The sequence below is a fragment of the Strix aluco genome, chromosome 4, assembly GCF_031877795.1.
Source record: "Strix aluco isolate bStrAlu1 chromosome 4, bStrAlu1.hap1, whole genome shotgun sequence".
In the NCBI taxonomy this organism is placed as follows: Eukaryota; Metazoa; Chordata; class Aves; order Strigiformes; family Strigidae; genus Strix; species Strix aluco.
Window position 1 is genome coordinate 101,437,335 of NC_133934.1, and position 20,721 is coordinate 101,458,055.

Here is a 20,721-nt window from a genome sequence, read left to right on the forward strand (position 1 = left end):
ATCAAACTAAGAACGAATGGAAACTAATCCTATCCTCTGCCTTACACACTATCTATTCACCATGTAATTGTTAAAGCATGTTTCTCAACTGTAGGCCAGAATCTCTCAGTATCCCAAGATACTTTCAGCAACACTGTTAAGAGATTAAAATCTCCCATAGCTAATAAAATCTTAGTATATCTGTCAGGACTGAAAATAAAAATCAGATCATAACATATACCGTAATAAGTATTCTTGGACCAAATCTGTATCCTGGACTGAATTACCACTACTCACTCAAACTAAATTTGATGGTATCCAATCAAAATAAATAGAAAGGCTCAGACAATAAAATTTACTGTTCTGAGTTACAGACATACAGACATTTGCTGTCCCCTTATATTAATGCAAATTTCTGGCATAAGTGCAAACTATGCCAAATTCAGATCAATCAACAGAAACTTGTTATACTAGACATGTAACCTGGATTTTATTTTTTTTAATACCGTCCAACAAATACAATTCATAATTACATTTCATAACAAAATATTTTGTTTCCAATGTTCCTACTTTGAAGTATACTGAATACTGCAGAGGTTTTTAAAATTATTTACCACTACACTGCATATTATATACAAGTTACATAAAAAGAATAATCTTTTGTTTCAGGGAACAGAGTGGAATTCTGGAGTTCTCCACTGAACTTGATAGATTTCAGCCCAAACTGCATATTTATTCACCTCCCTGAATCTAAAGTAGGTAAGAGAAGGAAAAAAAAAAAAAGAAAATAAAAAAATGTTATTTTTCTAGCAGACTCCCTCGATAATTTTAATCCTCATGTAATGTATTCATCCACCTGGCTAACTCATGTTGTCTCAATGCACTTGTGATCTGGGGCTTAGAGAAATTAAAGCCAAACATTTGAAAAAGCAATGGCTAATTTTAGCATATGTTGTTATGTCCCAGATTAGACAGAAGACCTTGATTCTTTGGGTGTGATGTGCATCCACACCACACTGATTTCTACTACAGTTGTTTGAAGAGTCATTCAACAAAACCAGGACTGAATACAGTGGTCTTTTTTTTTTTTTTAAAAAAAAGGAGAAGAATTCATTAAATCTTTTCTGTTAAAATGGCTGTTGCAATGGTAATTTCATTCTCAGCAGTTCAGAGGAATCCGTTAAAACGCAAGGCACAATTTACAAAGTTACAAAAAGCAAGGTACATTTCCTATCTTAAGCATACCTTTAAAGCCTTAATTTTTTAAAACAGACTCAAACATCTTGGTTCTTTTAGAAGACACCACGTACACCTTCCTAGAAATCTAGTTTTTTATATATATAGATGTATGTAAGCTGACATTTCCCCCATCCATGTTTTCAATGAATCTTGACATCCTTACTGCAAGAGTAAGAGAACAACTGGCACATCTTTGAGATCCTTGCAACTGCTAAGAAAAAAAATACACCTCAGAAAAACACAGTCAAGGACTTGGAAAAAGGATTTGCTGATTACAAAGGATAAACATAAGATACAAAATGGGCATGAGGTATAATGGAAAAGTAGTAAAATGTGACACTGTATATCATTATATCACTGTATATTCTAAAGTGTGACATCTCAAAAGCCTCTCAAAACAGAAGGCGTGGACACTACTAACCCGTTGAGTCTTAATGTTCTATTGTAAATGTCAAAAGATAAAGTCACAAGAAGACAGTCTATGGAACCATATGACTTCACTAGCTCCTCCCTTTTTCCCTGAACTTTGGGGGACTTCACTAAACAGGACTAAGAGGGATCAGCTGAAGCCTTGATCCTAGTCCCCTGACCACAAACAGCCACAGAGTAGATGCTTAGAATAGCAGCATCTACCAAAAACAAAGACGAGTTGTTCCCCCACCCAAAACCACCCACCAACACCCAAACCAACCCATCTAGATCAGGAGACACAAAACACTTTACATGTCCTAAAAAACCTTTACCACAAAATCTCCTTAAACTTCAAGCAAAATAAAAATCATACAAACCATACACCACAAGAAATTGCAAAACAGATTAGAGGAGCAATCAGAATTGGAAATTTATAATACTTGCTCAATCTAACTTAATAAAAATCCCTTTTGGCCTTCATTTTGTTCATCTGTATGGGAACACAGGCAAGCAATCTATTCATTCTGCCTTGCAAATTGCCAGCAAACCAGACTGAAAAATATTACACCTGAACTAAACAAACAAAACAAAAAGTAAAGAAATAAGACACCAGGGAAGGAAGCTCTTCCTGCCCCTGCAGGCAACAGAATTCTTACAGCATAGTAAGGGGACCTGTATTTCCCTATCTCAATAAACTACTCACCTACAGCAAACAGAGGAATTACAAAGCAATAATTAGTGACTTTAGTCAGTGTCTTTTAATGTTTTTTTTTTCTTGACAATGTTGTGACTGATTGGAGATTTCCAAATTTAAATGCTCTGAACTTTCCATTTCACAGCCAATCCTACAGCATACAAATGGGAACCTTTGATTTGGTAACAATATTACTCCCTCAGCATACAAACAACTACAAGGCACTGAGGTAAATATCATTCACATACAGAAAAGTTTTCAGCTATGGTTGAAATTCTTAAGATTTAAAACTTAATCCCCATTCTGTCCACATATCCTCTCCTTTTCAAAATACAACACTCATCAAGGAATGATACATGAAAGCTAGTGGAACCCTTTTGTGACTTTATTTATTCATGCACTATAATGACTCACACAAGCTATCTGAAGAGCATGGACTTATTAGGACCAAAATGCAAGAAGTGAGAATATTAAGTGTTTGGGGAGTTTGTTGTTTTACTTAAATATTAACTTAGCTTAACATTATCTGCTTATCTGGAGATTTACTAGAAAAGAAGGTGTCTTCAGCTAAGCTCACAGGGGCATGAGATTAACATGTCCTGCAAGTACTGCATTACAGTACAAGGTAAGACATAGTCTTATTACATTGCAGCTCCACAGTTATATGGAAACAACTTCAGAAATTAAGAATTATCATGGAATTTTTAACCTGAAGAAACACTGTGATGGAGAACTAATAGCATCCGAATTTCAGTCTCTTCAGATCCACGACAGAACAGAGATTCTCTTCTTAAATAAAAATATCCAAAAAGAATTATTTCCATCTGTGTTATTTGATCCTTCAAGTCTATCTTTTCTGACAGACAAAAAAGTCAGAAGCCACCCTGCATTTCTGAGATATGCTTTAAGAGACAGCAGATACTCTAAGATGACTGGAAAAGGAAGATTGGATAGGAAGCAGGGAAACCAAGTGACAATTATAGTCAGTGACTTCTCATTTCTATTTGGTGAATGATCCAGTAAAGAAAGCAAAAACTTACTTCTATCTTTGTCTCCTGTATCAGCCAGATATTAAAGCATGAGATAACTTCTCCCTACATACCTCCCAAACCAAGCTGTAATTAAAGAGCCTCTTAATGAAGGGTCTCGATGAGAAAATTTTGAAAATCCAACTACACTGAAGCACTAAGATCATCTTCATCAACAGGACCACTGATACCTTCAAACCTTCAACAAAGTTATGAGGTTCTGTCTTCTGCTGCAAATTCCTTATTAGTTCAGGCAGTATTTCATACTTGCGTATTTATCACCGCTATTCTCTGCTTTAAGTTTCCCAAGAGTAAAGGCAACTCCAAGTTATATTCTGCATCACTCTTTGCACAACAAAAACTGTATTGTCAGGTTTGTCACAAGTACCACAGATTCACCTGAAACAGTTTGATCAGCTGCTGTCAATCACATTATTCACTGTAATGCTTCACGAGTTTGTCTTGTCTCATCTGTAAATACTCCTCCTTTTTGGAATAAGCAAAACAGCTACACACTGTTTTATGAGGAAGCTGTACTTTACAAAAGAGAATAACATATTGCAAAGCTGCAATGTTGCAGTCAAGCACGACATTTTCCTCAAAACCAGTCATGCTTCTGGAAGTCTCTCGCAGGCCATCCTCTACAGACCACCTTTCCCTACAGTACTACAGCTCTTGAAGTAGATATCACAAATTCCTTCTTTTACTTCAAAGACACTCTTGCAATCTCTTTAGCATAGACAGAAGTACGGCATATATTTGCCATTATGGCATCAGAATATATTAATGATTGCATTATTTTGATCTAAGATGATTCTAGCTCAGTATTGGGCTCTGACAGTAGCTAAAAACAACAAAAAATGCATAAGAAAAAGTACAAGAATAGCGATACTGCTTCTCACTGTTCTTCCAGACTGTCATTTCAGCCCAGGAACTTATTGTTCCTTCTGTGTATATAAGTAATTCTCAATGGAGAGCTAATTGGAGAACAACAGATAATAATGATCTATAATGGAGCCAAAGTATTCAGCTAATACTGGAGTTGTACAGATACTGGAATTTATGCTATTAATTGCGATTGATAATCATTCTCATGACATTAAAAATAGCCAACCAAGAATGGAGCCATGCAAAATACAATATTACAGAACAACCCTAAGGGTCACCATACTAGCTAGTCCATGAATTAATTGTCCAGCATACAGATTGACTTACTTGGGATTTTGGTCAGCAGAAGAGGAAAGAAGGGTGCTTAACAAATATTTTAGATTTTTAAAAGCAAAAATAACCAGAAAATTCTGTGGTTACAAACATGTGCCTTAAGAGTCAAATGTTGTCATGTCACCTTTACAAATTTAATGAAGGGCATGTGTGACCCACTAGACCTTGATACTCTGAAGTTCTGAACTCAGGAATAGGGCAGTGCAACTGCAAAAACAATTTGTGATCTAATCTCACAACTGTAGCTGCCTCACTACTGAAAGTATACCATTTAGTTTTTTTGATGCCTCATTTACTGTCAGTAAAACAGGAATAACACTGAAACAAAATAATCAATTGACAAGTTCAGAAGCTTGATTTGAGAATCTAAACTGCTTTAAAATAAGTATTTTTCCTCAAACAAGTTAGCATTAAACCAAACTTTTCTTAATTCTTCAAGAAAGATACAGACAGGAGCATTTACAGGTTATTTAACCAAGTAAATACAGCACTATGTAAAACAAATCCCCAAACGATTCAGCTTCATAATTCCCAGGGGAATTTACTACTAGTTGGGAGTAGTGGTTAGGAACATCCAGTTCTGGATGTTTCAAATTTAAGCTGCCTTAAAGCATTTACAATTGAAGCTTTTGGTTGAAAAGCTTTTCTTTAAAGTCCACTTGTTCATAGATTTCATTGAAACTTCTTTTTAAAAGTGGTAATTTTCTAAACAATTGTACATGATCCACAAGTCAAATACATTTTACACATGATTACACAAGATATTTAGCCAGACAGAAGGCAAAATCCTGAGAAAGTGAAGATGCAAAGACCTTAAACTGAACTCTGATATTAAGTTATCTGATTTCCCATAAATGTTATGTCATTTGAAATGAAACAGACAACCTGAAAATTAATCTTTACTGTGAACAGGATGATGTATTATACAAATTTAGAAAGTACTCCAAATAATTTAGAAAAAGCTCTTTCATTTGTTTTTATTCAGTGCAGTAATAGAAGGATGGATAATTAACATTTTAATTTGTTATTCAAGTAGTAAAACCTTTCAGTAACAAAGAAATTTAAGTATTAGCTCTTACTTCATTACAGCAATTAATAATCCTACCAGTTATCAATACTGAAGAATGACCATGATTAAAAAAGGTGTGGTCACACACAAGTATTTTCAGACCCTATACCTTAGCAACAACAATAAAAAAACCCCAAACAACCACAGCTTAAAACCACAAGACACTTTAAATACAGTACAATACCTAAGACTTACCTGAACATTTCCCTAACCAGCTATCAAATGTTACTAGCCAGTGAAAAATTCATATAACACTATTGGTAGTAGCCTTCTGAATATGGTCAAAGGTATGTCAGAACACTCTGGACTATAATAAAAATACACCCCAAATCTTATATCTGAAATATACTACTATATAGAATCTATGTTGTTAACACTACATAAACACAAAGGGAAGAGCAAAGAAATAAGTTAATATCAATATTTGTGGTTTATGCCATGTCTTCTCAATACTCCATATCAAGGTACAATTGCCATTTTTGTTCAAACAAATTCACATTAAGATGTCAGTTATTTTATGTCATAACACATTCTCCCAGAGACAAAATCTGAATTAAATTATTTAAATAGAAAACAAACAAGTAATCTCACTTAATTCTGATTACCCAAATTACTTAGCCCATTCACAAGGTGCTCCCTCCTCCTCCCAAGTAATAGTTTATGCTAATGAAACCTCTGTTCTCTGTATCTGTAATATTCAGAGATGGGGAGAGGGGACCCAATTATTATTGATTAAATTAAACCACAAAGAATTTTAAAATAAAGTTGCACTTACATCATAACTATAGTCTGCATCATTTGTTACTGTCAAGTCTGCAAGGTCTCCAAGGCCCAGTACACTTAACAACACATCATCAGAACCCATAATAAATGACTTGCCTCCTCCAGGTGGAAACGTTATTGGCTCAGCTACAAAGAACAAAACAGTTTCTTTAAGTCTCAACGTAATAATTCAAACTGATCAAAAACTGCATTATTCATCACTTAAAAGCAAAGCAGAGTTTAAAACTGAACTTGTATGTACTACATACTGCCCCAACTAAAAAACAAGAGAGCATGAAGACACGCACACATGTGCAAACACACACACATATATTAAATACACAATTCTTGTATCATGCTTTGTCAATTGATTTCAACTTTACAGAGGTGTTCAATACTACTGACAAAGGACTTGACTGACTTTACATTGCAATATCGAATGTATATCCCAGGTCTCCAAATTCTCAGCTAAATACTTCATTCACAATATCTGCCTTCTATCCATTTGCAAATAAGTCTCTGTGCTTTATACTAGTCAAATATCTCTATTTGCATGTATAAATATTTTTTTCGTGTCTCAGGCTAAAGGCCTCCTGCAAAACATATCTTCTACTTTGTTTTTTTTGGATGATTAAAAAAATTAAAACATCTGTTATTCATGAATTCCCTCTCACTTTCTCAGCATGATTTTGCATTCTAATTTAAGATACACTCTACTGATATTTATCTTTGCTAGCTGTGCCCTCCCCAAATTAAAATTTTACATTTCTGTTAATCATCATTTAGAATGAATACAAATTACATATAACCATTCATTCTCAATTCACATCTGAATAATAAAGTTTCAAATATTCATCCATATTCTTTACACTCTTCAGCAATTCTGTATATCTTCTACCCACAAATATCAATTTAGCAGTAAGGAACAGGAATAAAGGCTTAAACATTGTAATACCTTAGCATATTTTAGAAGCTGCTTTTACTTATATCAGTATTCCTTTCTGTGCAAAAACTGGAACACTTGTTAGGTATACCCGAGTACTTAAACTTTAGCTATGTGTGAACTTCAGTTAAGTGCAAACATCTGCAAAATATGTTAAATTGTATTTGACATCCTGAAAAATTATACTTGCTTGAATTTTGGATTTCACTGATTTGGCAGAGAGAGTTGTGGTCTCACCTTAATGCCACCCATTGTTTCTAATGCTCTCAGAAAAACCTTGAAACTCGGAGGAAGAAAAAAAGTTTCCAAATCTGAAAAACATCTATATCCTGTTTTTTGTCTTAAAAATATAGTTCCAAACAAGAGGACTAATAAGTCAACAATTCTTATTTTGAACATGCATCTTTATTATTCTGTATCATCCCATCTGAATGGTAACCTAGTTATGTTCCACTCCAGCTGAAGAAAAGTAACTAAAACCAGGTGTAAAGTTCTAGATGTCTGTAATCACTGCTATGGCTATGCAAAGAGGAGCCAGCCCAGACTTCACTTCAAGATTAAAACAAGTTCTAATGCTGGAAAACAACTGTATTATTAAAAAAACTTATTAGCACAGGCAATACAACTGCATGTGAAAATCTGAGAATATTATCTATGTAAGAATAAACACTGCTGTTCCTACACCTGAATAAAAAGAGCAAATAGTATTCTAATCAGGCACAATTACAATCCATACAAAAGTCTTGACTCATCAGAATGCTACATTAAATTAACAGCCCAAAATAGCTTACCATGTCCTTATATGAATAATCCTTTCATTTCTATTAATATTTTACTAAAACTCTCAATTTTACACCCTATTCCAAACCACTCATATTTCAGAAAGCCATATTCCTAGAAAACACCCAATTATTTTCCATGTTCCCACCTATTTCCCTTACTATTGGGTTTTGTTTTGGTTTTTTTGGTGGTTTTGGGGGGTTGGGGGGGGGGGGGGGTTGGGGGTGCAGGCAGCAGCAGCAACAAGGGGGTACCCGGTCATCCATGCTTATTAAATGAGATAAGAATTTCTACAGATTGATTTCTTAGTGAAAGTGTCTGAGCTGAATATAAAAGGAGATACAGACAACACTTTATATTAAGCAAGAAACAAAATAGCATCACAAACATTCTCTGGGTGAGCCTAAATTGTGAAATCCTCAAATGAGTAACAATTAGCCCTTTGGTTACTTCAGAGACCAAGTTTTTCCTGGTTCGCTTCTGACAGAAAAAGAGTGGGAGAAAAAAAAAAACCACCACAATAAAGGCTACAAAAGAAACAGATGGAGAGGTGGGGGCTTTTTTGGGTGTGTGTGCATGTTGTTGTTATTATCATTGTTTGGTTGGTTTTGTGGGTTTTTTCCTCTTCCTTTTCCTTTTGATTCCCACAGAGAGACTCCAATACTTTTATTTGGAATTTCCAGAACTGGCTCGCCTCTACAGTCTTGACAAGGTCTCAGCCTCCCAAATACAAGTATCTGTTTACAAGATAAACCTCCCAAGTCATTATAGAACAGAGCTGCTGATCACTACAGAAAGGAGGCAATATGCTGATTTTGAACTTTAGGACACTTTCCATCCCTGTTGTGATTCTGTGACTCCTATCTGATGTTTAGGACAGGCCCACAAGTCTTGAGTAACCCCTGAACTTGTCATACTAATTCTTTGTGAAATTAATGTTATCTGTCCTTAACAGATCAATTTTCATATGCTTTATACTAAAAATGAAGCACTGCCACAGAAAAATACTACCACTTAAGCATCTATATTATAAATTTATCAAGCTTTACTTGCATCAGAGGTGAATATCCCTTTATTTAAAGCTTCAAAATTAATGCTAACTGAAACTTAGGAGCCTATTTCTCAATATTAAAGTTGCTAATATGCATGTATAATATGTTGTATAACTATAATTTATTTGCACATTTTATTACTTAAAATAAGACATATTCAAAGAAGTTTAAAAAAATGCTTGCAAGCTGTTTTTATAAAAAGGACAGAAAAGTAACATAATGAAAGATGCATGATGTTATAGCTACTAAAAATAAAGACCCACAACTCTGCATATTAAAATCAATGCATCCATAGATGCAAATGACAGTTAAACAAGTTACTTACTGAATGCTTTTCATCTTTAAATAAAAATCTAAGTATTTTTCTAACACACAGAGTACAATACTATCCTCATAGCATAATATATATGTTTACCTGAGTTTGCAATCAATAAATATGAAGTAAAAATGCGATAGTACAAGTTTCTTTCTACGTGAAACTAGGTGAAAAAATGCAATAATTAAATATTTTCTTGGCCAATCCTAACCAGCACTTCTTACCCTCAAGTTCTTGACATCATACATAATTAAGTCAAAATCAAGCAGTAATGTTTGTACAGTCTGAAACTACTTTAATCTCTAATCGGATATGTATGTTCATATATGCTGTTGTTGTCTACTATACAAAAGAGACATCTTAATCTTGTTTTCCAGAAAGTTAATGTATGGTACACCAAAAGCAGTAATTAATGCCCAAGCAATTAGCTGTTACTGCTATTTTTATGTCAATCTATATATTGACACCGCCACAATATCTAGATATTAAAAAAGAAAAAAAACCATGAAAATAATAATTCTCTGTACAATACTTTGGATGGAGAATCATGATGCAGTTGATTCTCTTTCTGAAAGTCATGCAATATGGTGAAATGGAAACTCCAATTTCTCATGGCCAAAACTATAAAGTGTAATTACAACATAACAATTTTCTTATCATATTTAATCAGGCTCTTCAGAGTGGGGAAAAAAACCCCACAACCAAACCCCATACCTTTAGAGATATAGAAGATATATTCCCAGCCAATTAGAACCATATTTTCCTTCCTGAACCCCCTCCTCCCCTCCAGAAAAAAAAGTGAACTTAATAACACTATCTTCTCTATACAAAAACAAAATTATCACCCACTATCTCAGAACTGTAACACTTCAGAGTGTAGGATAAACCTTACATACAGTCCCAAGAACATTATGGCTTGGTAAAATTCATTAGTATAGGCTAGTCTGTCCCGGCAAGAAAGCCTAAAGTTGTCTGCAAAAAACTTTGCTTTTAAAACACAGCTGAATAAATGAGTGAAATCTGCATTTTATGATAAGGAAGTATTTGGTCTTGTTAGCAAAAGACAGACCTAGAAGGAATTCAAAGCAGCATTAACCTTGTTTGCTTGCAGCTTTGCACCATACACTATAGACAAAAACTCAAAAAGCCACATAGTATTCAGGATGGAATTTCTGATCAAAATCAGCAGAATTTACACTCTAACATTCAAGTCTAAAAGTTATGCAGAAACCACAATTAGCAGATACAATGGTAGAGATATTCATACTACTGTTCTTAATGAATCAAGTCCAAATTACACTGATAAGATGAAAACATATGAACACATTGAATGGCATGAAAATATAATCCTGAAATTTGAAAATAGTGTGGACAATCTTTATTTGAAATGTAGCACAGTGTTTATGCTACAGGAACCAGGCAATAAAAGAGAGTCCTTATCAAAGTCAAATTTAGCATCTATTTCTTCAGAAAGACTGTTTTGTCCAACATTATTTTAGATTTAAAGTCTCTAGAAGAGACAAGAGCTATATGGCCTGTCCTTAACAATGAACATCTGTGTTCCTTTGCACAACATGTATGGCTTAAGAAAAATAGCCTAAGACAGACTGCAAGAACTGCAACTATAGGGTCACATGCCCTTAATACCTTAAGAAGGCTAAAAGTCAACCTAAAGCATGTAAATAATAAACCTAAGTACAACCTAAATGTACGTCCACAAGTTTTAACAAGTGGAACTTCACCAGTAGGTTTTTCAATTGCACTCCACAGGTAGATTTGATAGTGGTTCATCTTTAAGTCATAAATAAAAACAAAAAGGAAAAGGAAAGCAGTAAAAGAGAACATGGGAAGACAAATACTTGTAAAATAATAGTTTGGGAGAGCAACAAAGAAACCTCCCTGCAAAATTTCTATTTTTCTGCTTGCCTGGTGACAGCCATTTGTGGGGTCAGGGGTGAAGGAAGAGTAGGAGAACCAACAGATTATTAGGATCAGTAATAATGCAAATTCTTTCCACTTCTTATATAGCTGATACCATGCCAGGGCTTATGGGTCAAAGATCATCATAAAGGAGCCAAATCTGAATTCAGCTGAGTATTCTGAATATGTTCTGAGCAGAGGACCGAATTTACATCATTGTATTCTAATATCAAAATTAACACAAGGAAAATCATTCCTTTAAAAAAATAAACTTAAAGCTGAATATAAGATTTTTGGACTATTTAGATAATAGATTGCCACTAACTTTCATTGCCTAAGGAAATCTTGAAATTGAAACCAATACTCTAAAGAAATAGTGTCTTTGTACACCTGCGTATATAAAGGAAGAGAATTTTTAAAAAAGAGAACATTAAACTTCAGGAAAAGAGACAAATTAGTCTCATAACTTAAATAAACCCCTTTAAATTTCACTTTAAAATGCAAACTGTGTATCAGATGTTAATACTCACCTTTTTTCCCCTCAATCAACAACACCCTATTTGTAAAAGGTTTTTGCTAACAGGGGGAGTCTGCAAACAGGGATTTAATAGTGAATAGTATCAGAACACACTGCTGTACATAAAGTTGTTTTAAAATACTTAGGAAATAATGGTAAGTTACAATAAGCCACAGAAAGTCAAGCCATATTCTTATAAAACCAGTTGGGAAGAATTACAAATAAAATAATAATGTGGCAATCTGCAATTGCATTAAGCTTTATAGAGGGGACAGTAAATTACAGCGTGTGCTTTCTGTAAGAAATCTCCTGAAATACAATAAGTAGCTGAATGTTTTGTACCTTCCTCTGCTCTTGCACCTTCATGATCAGTCATTCTAGAAGAGGGTGACCTAGATTGATTAATGATTCCTGAAGGGATGTGGGGTATCTCATCATCGCCCAGATCAGCTATCATGTCGTGAAGTTTTGTCCTGTTGACTCCTGTAAATTAACGTCAGCAGCAAAGATTCATTTGATTGCTACCGCTTGACTTGACTGAAGTCTAAAAATCCAATAAACTAATTAAACAAGAATAATTACTGACGGGACCTCCTTAAAATAAATACAATGTTTTTCTTTTGTCTCTGTATATTAATAAAATTGATCTTTTGGAAATCAAAAGGAGTTAATACATCAAATCTGAAAACTACATGCAAACAGTTTTAATTCACTCAATCATAGAATAAATCCTTTGTGTTCTGTAGATCTATTCTACAATTTCCTGTAGGAGAGAAAAAATAATCTTACGGCCCTCATGGGAAGTCAAACCAAATATTGAAAGAACATTAACTATTATACAAAATACATATGAATTAAACATTTGCTAATAATATTACACAACTTTAACTATACTAAACAATTTAACACTGAAAAACAGTGCAAATAAAAAATAAGGTTAAAGATGAGGGAAAAAGTACAGACAACTCATAATGGGGGTGCAACGAACAATTAACTTTCCCTGCTTTTGAATGGTATTTAAATTGTATAAAGTGTTTATTAAACACAAGAGCAACAATGCTTCCACCACTGTATGAAACTGCAGATGTATATTACCCTTATTATACAAGCATGCCTCTAGAAACAAAGCATACTGAATTATGTGCATTAAATTCATGATGTAGACACTAGCAAACGAGAATAGTATAATTTTTTTTTTAATTAATAAATTGAATCCTGCTTCCACCTTACAGATTGCACGTCAAAAAGTCAAGCTTTAATCATAAAGTGAAATTTCATTGACAGACTCTTTTTAAAGAAAACAATCCACAATGATGCAAAACATAATCAGCTTTTAAATGAGTCCTTCCTGGGACTGCACGCAGTTATACTGTGGAACATTTAAAACAAAAAACTCACCACCCCACCACCAAAAACTATGCTTTTAAACTTGTTAAAATAAAAATGTTTACTATCTTTAAAAGGGCATATTAGAACTTAAATAATTTTCAAATATGTCAATTTTTTAGTAAATGAAGCATTAGGAAACAATTTCTTATACTCTGGGGTGACATGTACCACTTTTACTAAAAAGGAAACTGAAACTAAAACAAAGCCTTTATTTTCAAAAAAGTAAAAGGTAAACGCTAATTACAGATGACTTATCAAAAGCAGAACTGTTCATTTAAACAGTTAAACACTAAAACACACTCTTTCAAATAATATCTAATAATTTCAATTTTTAGATCTCACTGACAAAAAATGATTAAAATTGATGTGTTCAAAAATAAGTATCTATCAATAATTTAATTCTCTGGAGAAAATGGAGAATTCTCTGGAGAGAGGGATGATAATGAAAAAGTATTTCTGGAAGTAGAATTATAGTGAAAGTATATCATGCATACCCCAAGAGGTATGCTGTATAACTCATTCTCATTAATATTTGCAAAACATTTTCATTTTGCCAAATATAGAATTCCCTATACTTTTTTGTGTATGTGCTTTTGATATTTTTCTTATGGAACACAATATTCCAATTAAATCTATGAATGCTGCTACCCAGAAGTTGTTTGAGAATAAAAATGGCTTCCAAACATTTCCCTTATGCAGCAGAACAGATTTTGAGTGGCTAATTTTCATTTCACTCTCATGTAGAGGTGACTTCTAGAAACCTGTGATCTCAGCTAATGAAATGAGTGTAAAATAATAAAAAAGAGAAATGTCTCTTTTGCACCAACACTTTTTTCTAATAGCCACTAGACTGACAGGATTTAATTTCAAAGGTACAATACTTAATTGCAGTCAGCAGGTGAGATCTCATTTCAAAACTCATTCTTAAAATGGCCAGGTCTCTACAATACAGACCACAAAGCCTGCTTTTGTCCTTATTCCAGTTGGCCATCAGCTAGACACCTACCATGACCAGCAGCAGAAACATTCTTGCAATCAATAAATGACATGATAAAAGTCATGACGGGTACCCTAAACTGTCTACTTTAATATACCCTTTGCTTTCCAGAAAAAACTTTGTCTTCTCGGTGTCGACATGCATGAAGTGTTCAACACACAGATGGAAAATGCCAAAAATGGCTTATAAACTCTTATTCACATCCAAACTTGAAGCATCTTTTGGAGATGCTTTCACACCAAATGTATGGGCACGAGAAGTTTGTCTCAGAGCACACTCTGAAGTAACTAGAAATAGAGTCCCTGCTCTGCTACCCTGAACCAGCCAGTCATTTAGTATGTCACTGGTTAGGGGACTGTCAGCCTTGCCTTTTAATGTTTCTCAGTATGTTTAGTCACTTCTTGTCCTTCAGGCATAACCTCAGAACAGCCCTCAATCATACAGTGCAGAGAGAAATTTCTTTCTGAAGTTTATAAAAGAGCAGCTGCTGTTCCCAACAACTTCTCCATATTTCATGCTGAAAAATGTCAAGATTCAAGATTGTGCCACCCCCACAGACTGTGCAGATTTCTGAAGATACAAGTGTATCTTCATACATAGTTGTTGAAGTATTTTAAATGTTACAAAGATTTTTAAGGATAAGAATGTGCTGCCTCTGCATAAGCAGCTATGTTCAAGGCACAAACTGGATTACTCTGTTTTATTCTCAAGAAAGGACTGGAACAAAAAAAAAATAAAAAAATCAGTAAACATGAACCTGTTATGAACAAACACAAAACATGTACAATCCCATCTCAGCGTATCCTCCTTCAGAGATCAAGTGAAAAAAGTAATTGAATATTCAGTGCTGAAAGTTTGTAGTCTGAAGACATAAGCAGATTTCTATTAGCTTCAAGATGTAATAGCCCAAGCCTGACTATAACACAGGGATCCTTCTATATCAATAGCTGATGGTAATGAAGATGGTAAAATGCAAACCTGTCTTCATGCCTATCAACTATTACACTGTATTTCCAGAAATCAAGGCTAGCAAAGTGAACAGGACAGATACTGTTTCATAAATATAGAATGATTAGACTGAGGGAAAAGACCAGGAAAATAAAAAAATGAGAGAAATTTCAAGGAAACTAAGGAAAATCAGCAAAAATATCTTCATATTAACAGTGATGTACACAATTTAAGATGTGAAAACTCTTTTTCAAATTGCTGAGAACACATTACACTGACCTGATAGTATGAAATGAGATATGCATCATTTCCACTATTACATTCTGAAATTTGACAGACTATATTTGAAAACCAGTCATCCCCTGATTTACCTGACAAAAATGATCTTACCAAACTTGGGCAAGAAACTGGCCTTAAATTCAGCATATTACTGTAAAAGGTAAGTCTTGTTCTGTAGAAATCAAACTTAACTCATCTATTTATCACAATGAAGTCGAGAATAGGTTGTAGCTGGTTTATGATGGGGTTTTTTGTGTTGTCTTTTGTTTGGTTGTTTTTTGTTAATATAAGAACTCTTCAACAAACAGGTTTTGAGTTATCTTACAGCTGATACTACAAAGGCAATTTAAGTGTGGGGTAGTTTTTGGTTTGTTTTGGTTTTTAGGTTTTGTTTTGGTTTTAAAGATCCTTTCGTAAGGAAGTAGTATTTCCACATAACATGGTGATTATCGTGACAAAAAAAACCCAAACCCCCAAAAAACCAAAAAAACCCGTATTACATTATGAAAACATATGTGCTGACAGAAGATAACCTCAATTAAGGTGTTCTACCCAAAAGAAAACAGATGAATGCAGACTACAGAAGTATCAAAATAGAATCAAACCTACTTCTGTTCACTTATTTATCTCTACATTTGGAATGAAAATTACCATACCTGGGCCAGGACTATGAGGATCCTATTATGAAGACAACAGTCTAAATGCAGATTATGGCAATTACAGATGCATATCCAACAAAAGAACCCGTTACAATATCTGCCCTATTACGCTGTTCTCAAAGCACTGCAAGAGGTGATAGTCAATGTATGTTTATTTGATCTTTATGATGATATACTGCCATGCTGATAAATTCTGATATTGCTTGAAATAAATTCGGATGAAAGTCTGACAATACACTGACAAGCAAAATAAGAGATGAATATTCAGACTGAAGTTCATGAACGATCAGACACGAGAAGCAGGAATAAAGAAGGCCTTTGACATTATTTTCAGCCTCAGAATGTTAAAAAAGCTGAGAAAAAAGTCTACGAATCAAACAGATTGAAATAAACCTGCCCAGCCTTAAACACATACCTTTACTGTGTGTGGAGTTCTCATTTAATTAGCTCAGTGATTTAGGGGCCAATTTTTTAATCAGAAACTACTATCATGAACGTGACTCAAGTGCAGAAACCCACAAACCACCCTGTGAGACTGACTATGTGAGCTTAGGGTTTCCCAAAGGAGAATTTAAACTTAAAACCCAAAACACTAAACAGTGACTTACATGACCTCACAGCATTGTGACATACAGCTGTCTCCTAAAATTCTCTTATGTGAACATAAGCAGGTTTCCAAATTACTTTAGATGAAGAAAATACTCCTTAAGTTTTGATAGTGGAACACACCTTGGCAAAAGACAATATACATCAAATAATAATTGATGGCCAACATGTCATGTCATTCATGGTACAAAACTTAATGTTATACCATTTGCAGCAACTGCAGGAAAATGGACAGGAAAAGTTTTGATAATAATATTGCAAAGTCTTAAGGTTTGCAATGAGACATTTCAGATAGAATAATTACTATTTATTTTAAATGACGGTCACAACCAATTTAATTGGCAATGTAGACCACTAAAATGCCAATTTTTGACAAAGAGTTATTTTTGATGGGTGAGAATTATGCTCCTCTTCTGGAAATTTTAAGGTTTACCTTTCGAAAAACAAAAAGATGACAGAAATTCTTGATTGCGTAGCAGCCAAGGAAGCGACAGGTACAGGAAAGAGAAATCCTTTCTAGACAAGCCAAAATAATGGCACTAAAACAAATTTGGAGGCCCGAGAAGAGTTTTTCCATAACATTTATAATCCTAGAACAACACTACTTTGTCTCTGGTTTACAGCTGTGCACCCTGCACAAGCCAGAAAGTAGAAACTAACTGGTGTGATGACTGTGAAAAGATTAGAACCAGAACAAAAGTATGGTTTTAAGAACTTCCTGTATGTGGTAACTTAAAGTCACAATTTTTGAGAGATAAATATAAAAATCCCCTAATTAGTTTATTTTTTCCCAGAATTCAAAACATTTGCTTTTATTTTGTAGCCACTGTGCTTCCAAAATGCAGAGTTTATTAAGAAAATTTCAAATAAAAGAAGTCCATTCTAGTATTAAAAGGAAGTTCCTAACCCTACAAAATACTTCATGCGGATTTGGTGTCAACTGCTGATTCACATGTTAAATGAGGATACCCATCAGCATTCCAATTATTCCTGTAAGTTCTAATCAAACCAAGGACTAGGTAAAAATCTTTACTTCAAAGATTTTACATTTGTATGAGTGTGTGTACGTGCAAGTCATGCAGAATTGCTGAAAAAACAATCAACATGCATTAACTTAATTTTGTTAGATGTTACAAAGTAAATTCAAATCTTAATAATTACAGAATTCTGCAGGAAGTGTTATATTTTAATTATCACTTAATTTAGTTAGTACATATTCACATAATTTTTCAAATCAAGGAAAAATATATTTTTTACTAAATATTGCCAGACACTGTTGTAATATACTTTAAAAATAAAAAAAAGTGCAATCAAGGGAGCTTCTCTAGAGTGACATAGATTTCATAACAATTTGTCCACTAAGAGCTTTGCATAGTTGATGATGTAAGTTACAAAACCATTTTTACCAGGTACTTCAATATTGAAATTTGGTTTAACTTACATAGTTCAAATAGGTCAACTGGTCTGAAATCTCTTAAAGAGTAAAGAGGTGTCAATCAAAATGTGGTAACTGCACAGAAAAGTGAAGGGCACCATAAAATAAAGATTATTTTCTAAATAAAGACACAAAAAAGTTTGCATTTACATTACAGGCATTTTTTTATTCTTATTGCCTTAGACTGTAAAAATAATTACAAGCCCGTAAATAGCAATTATAGCTTGACTCAAGCTCATGTTCAAATCAAAACCACCTCAACAACGCCCCCCCAACAGTACTACAGTATTATATTTTAAGAAGCAGATAAAGTTTAAATCTTTCAGAAAACTTCTCAGAGTAGGAATATCCTCAAAATGGAAGTTGTTCATTATTTTTACACTCACATTTCAAAGCATTTAGCTCTCTCTAACTATTTAACCTTAAATTTGTATGTGTTTTCAACATTTCTAATCTAGGAAACGTCTGTCAAAGGTTTTGACATATTCCCATTCAGCAAGAAGAAAGTTAAAGTTGGTTGCCCCCGTTACAGAAAATGATGCTTAATGAAAAAAACAAAAACAGAACTTGTGAGAAAAAAAATGTCTTCTATATAGATAGGCAAAAAAACGTTGCATTACAAGATTCAGAATCTGCACTTACTCTTTACCCCTTTCTTCCCCTTTCGTTCCTTCTTGTACTGTTCCTTCAGTTTACTTATTAGTCCCTGGTCTACATCCCAAACCTCAGCAGTTGGGGACAGGTCATCTTTGTCTACATGCAGCATATTATTAAAAGAAAAAAAATCAGCAATTGGCAATGCAAGCTGTTGGCGATTTACTATCATAGCTGTATAAAAGCATTAATAAAAGTTCTTAATAAATCTTTACTTTAAAGGTGCAGTCTCAGTTTTAAGTTTACAAAATACTAAGTCTCATTTCATACAGTTTTCCAAGGCACTGTGTAATACCAGTTACATATTTGAAAATTGTACGTTAATTTGTTACTAAGGAGTAAACAAATTAAGCTTCATAAGTAACTGTTTATGTTAGATACTTCAAAATACACAAAAATTCATTGGTGTTCAGAAACGATTACTGCATCTTTAGAAAGACAGTGTTAAGAAATTATTCAGCCAGTGTTGAATAAGCAAATAAAAGTAGTCATGCTATATCTCTCATGAAAATGCAAGCTGAGTAAGTCAGAGCCAGTTTATTCACGAAGACCACCATGCATCCTCTCGCACTCATTCTACATGCACAAGAAACCTTGGTCCAACATATAACCAGAGAAACAAAGTCTATAAATACAGCTTTTTACATAAAGTAATTCACATAGGTGAATAAATTGACATCCCGCTGCATTTCAGCAATTAAATTTTAATTAACAGAAAGACAACATTCCACAGCAGTTTCATGTCTTTTTCTGTTTGACAAATATTGCAGAATTAATTTTTCTCCAAGAAAAGTCAAGTGTCCACTTTTCTAAACTACCCAAACATTTCTGGAAACACAGAATTAATAAAAGGATAAACTTGTTTCTAAGACAAGGTAAATGTAACGTTGGCAGAAGCACTTTTGCTAGTAGCCAACTAGGCAGCAATCAAACTTGGTTTGTGTGCCAGTTAAGCTTATGCTTACAAATTCTTTAGGCATAAAATAATAAAACTAGATTTCTCAGTTCCCAACTTCCAATCATACCTATGATATCAGTGTTTCCATAAAACAGCAATTTTTGAATATAATCATTACAGTCATAAAAGTGCACAAGAGGAGCCATACACAGCAGAAACAAAGAAACATGCATATAGGATGCAAACCAGTAGGAGTTATTCCTACATATATGTTTCATGACAGAACATGACAACGAATGAGAAGATATCCTAGGATGTTGATGCATCTACCATCATTCAAATAGGGCTGATCAATGACAAAGAGAAACAATCTTGACCAAAGAGGTAGAATATAGAAAAAGCAGGAGTGGAAAGCATGAAACAGTCAGCGTAACGGCAAAGTCCCCTGAGCTGTCCAAAAAGAGCTGTGGAGAGGGGAACGGAACAATGACATCCTACACCAAACTACAGCTACAACTACCCAACTGCAAACAAAGACCTCACTCTTTATGATCACAGGGCCAAAACATTGACAAAGAACAGTGATTAGTTGTGAAATACAAGAGGCACAGAAAGATAAGTCAGAGGATATGCCCAACCAAAAGAGGAAGGAAATTGGGAAAAACAACAAAAAAACCCCTGTAAAACCCAATGAAAAGAAATTCAGTTAAGAACAAATTAAAATAAATATATCCAAAGCACCATTAATAAAAGGAAAATAATCAGCTAGGTTGCAACATTGCAGAGAAGGATTCAGGAATTAAACTGAACCGAAACTGACTATACATAACAGCAATGTAATGCTGTTGTAGAAAAACAAAACAAAAAAAGCCACAACAAAACCATCATTCTGGTATGTTTTACAAGGTGTGGTGTGTTAAACCAG

At 34.0% G+C, this 20,721-nt stretch overlaps 1 protein-coding gene across 5 annotated transcripts in view; it reads right to left on the bottom strand.

Moving 5' to 3' along the window:
- STRN3 (striatin 3) overlaps nucleotides 1-20,721 on the bottom strand; it is a 68,838-nt gene that overhangs the window by 11,697 nt on the left and 36,420 nt on the right. For 3 of the 5 annotated variants that reach the window (XM_074824570.1, XM_074824569.1, XM_074824568.1), the window contains exons 8-10: nucleotides 18,887-18,997; nucleotides 12,274-12,414; nucleotides 6,417-6,550 (exon numbers count right to left, since the gene is read on the bottom strand). In XM_074824570.1, the coding sequence (XP_074680671.1) occupies nucleotides 6,417-6,550; nucleotides 12,274-12,414; nucleotides 18,887-18,997 (386 nt within the window). The remainder of the gene's footprint in view (nucleotides 1-6,416; nucleotides 6,551-12,273; nucleotides 12,415-18,886; nucleotides 18,998-20,721) is intronic. The other 2 variants (XM_074824571.1, XM_074824572.1) reach the window with 2 other exon arrangements.